The sequence below is a fragment of the Thermobia domestica genome, chromosome 1 (genome assembly GCF_964235325.1).
Source record: "Thermobia domestica chromosome 1, izTheDome1.hap1.1, whole genome shotgun sequence".
Taxonomy (NCBI): Eukaryota; Metazoa; Arthropoda; class Insecta; order Zygentoma; family Lepismatidae; genus Thermobia; species Thermobia domestica.
In genome coordinates, this window is record NC_137454.1 from 247020208 (window position 1) to 247022101 (window position 1894).

At 41.3% G+C, this 1894-nt stretch overlaps 1 protein-coding gene across 1 annotated transcript; it reads right to left on the minus strand.

Moving 5' to 3' along the window:
- Positions 1-328: 328 nt before the first annotated feature.
- Positions 329-742, minus strand: LOC145679319 (histone-lysine N-methyltransferase SETMAR-like). The gene has a single exon (XM_081749906.1). It carries the CDS (start codon positions 740-742, stop codon positions 329-331), a length of 414 nt encoding a protein of 137 aa, XP_081606032.1.
- Positions 743-1894: the final 1152 nt, after the last annotated feature.

Genomic DNA, 1894 nt, shown 5'->3' on the forward strand with positions numbered 1-1894 from the left:
CGAGTCACTATCGATGTGAGTGGCCTGGCGTTGTCCTGGTGGAACACAATGCCTCTCCTATTGGCCAAAGCTGGCCGCTTCTGGTCGATTACTGTCTTCAGACGATCTAATTGTTGACAGTACAGTTCCGAGTTAAGGGTTTGGCCGTAGGGGAGCAGCTGATAGTAGATAATTCCCTGCTAATCCCACTAAACACACAGCAAAACCTTCCTGGCCGTCAATCCTGGTTTGGGCACCGTTTGCGCCGGCTCACCGCGCTTCGACCACGAACGTTTTCGCGTGACGTTGTCGTAAGTGATCCACTTTTCATCGCCAGTCACCAACCACTTTAGAAATGGGTCGATTTTGTTGCGATTTCGGTCCATGAGGTTTTTTGCGTTAACTCGTGTGGCACCCACATATCAAGCTTCTTTTTGTATCCAGACTTATGCAAATTGTTCCACACGGTTTTTTGTGCAATGTTTAGCTCTTGGGCAATCGACACAGTGCTTACGTGACGGTCGGACGCGACAATGTCCATGATTTTATCGGCATTTTCTACACTTGGCCTTCCAGTGCGTGGTGCATCTTTGACGTCAAAATTACTGGAACGGAATCGACGAAACCAAAATTGCGCGTGATTGGCTGTTACAGTATCAGGACCATAAACACTATTCACATTTGCAGCCGCCTGACTTGTGATTTCGCCTTTATCGAAGAAAAACTGTAAAATATAGCGTATTTTCTCTTTGCTAATGTCCATTTTGAGTCGCGCTCTCACAATACTGAGTCAACTCATCACAACTATCTGAACAGTGCTTGTAGTACGTTGAACCTGATCGGACTTATACAACGCGAGATACAGATCACTGAAGCCATCTATTGGCCAAATAATGGATTACTTTTTACTACACCAGATATTAGTTACTTATATACTATATGAAACAGTACATTGTCAAGTAGCAGATTATATCTTTTGTTTGTTTTCGCTTAATGATGAAACACTCTTAAAGTGATACACATACTCCTGACAGTGATGCAAATACTGCTAACAGCGACGCACATATTTCTAACAGTAATACACATATTCTAACAGTGACGCATATACTCTTAACAGTAATACACATATTCTAACAGTGACGCATATACTCTTAACAGTGATACACATCCTCTAACAGTGACGCACATACTCCTAACAGTGATACACATACTCTAACAGTGACACATATATTCCTAACAGTAATACATATACTACTAAGAGTGACACACCTATTCTTAAGTGATACACAGTCTAACAGTAATACATATATTCTAACAGTGACGCATATACTCCTAACAGTGATACACATACTCTAATAATGATACACATACTCCAACAGTGACGCACATACTCCTAACGATGATACACACTTTTAATATAACGCACATACCTCTAACAGTGATACACATACCCTAATGGTAACACAAGTATTCTTAACTGTGATACACATATTGCTAATAGTGACACAAATAATCCTAACATTGATATACTTCTAACAGTGATGCACGCTTCATAGAGCCTCATTGGTGAAAGGAACGCTAATCATCAATCCAAGCATATATAAAACTTGCTTTCGAAAAGAGAATTCACATACAAAGATATACTACCTGCATCAAGTAAGATTTGAAGCTTTCCTGGCGGCGTATATGATAAAGTTCTTCTCGGGCAATCAGCCAGGTGAAAACTGGTGGATAGGCCAACGTTTCGAGAGCTGTCATCGTTCTCATCATCAGGGCAATTATGTAGAGATCAGCGGATATAAGTAATATATACTCTGGGCTGGCGAGAATGCTGGTTCCTGATTGGCTGAAAATGCTGGTTCCTGATTGGCTGGTTCAATCTGAAAACTGGAGCTGTGATTGGCTGGCTATGTTC

Excerpts from the sequence above, each read along its gene's own strand:
- LOC145679319 (XM_081749906.1), bottom strand. The coding sequence starts at position 742 with ATGGACATTAGCAAAGAGAAAATACGCTATATTTTACAGTTTTTCTTC.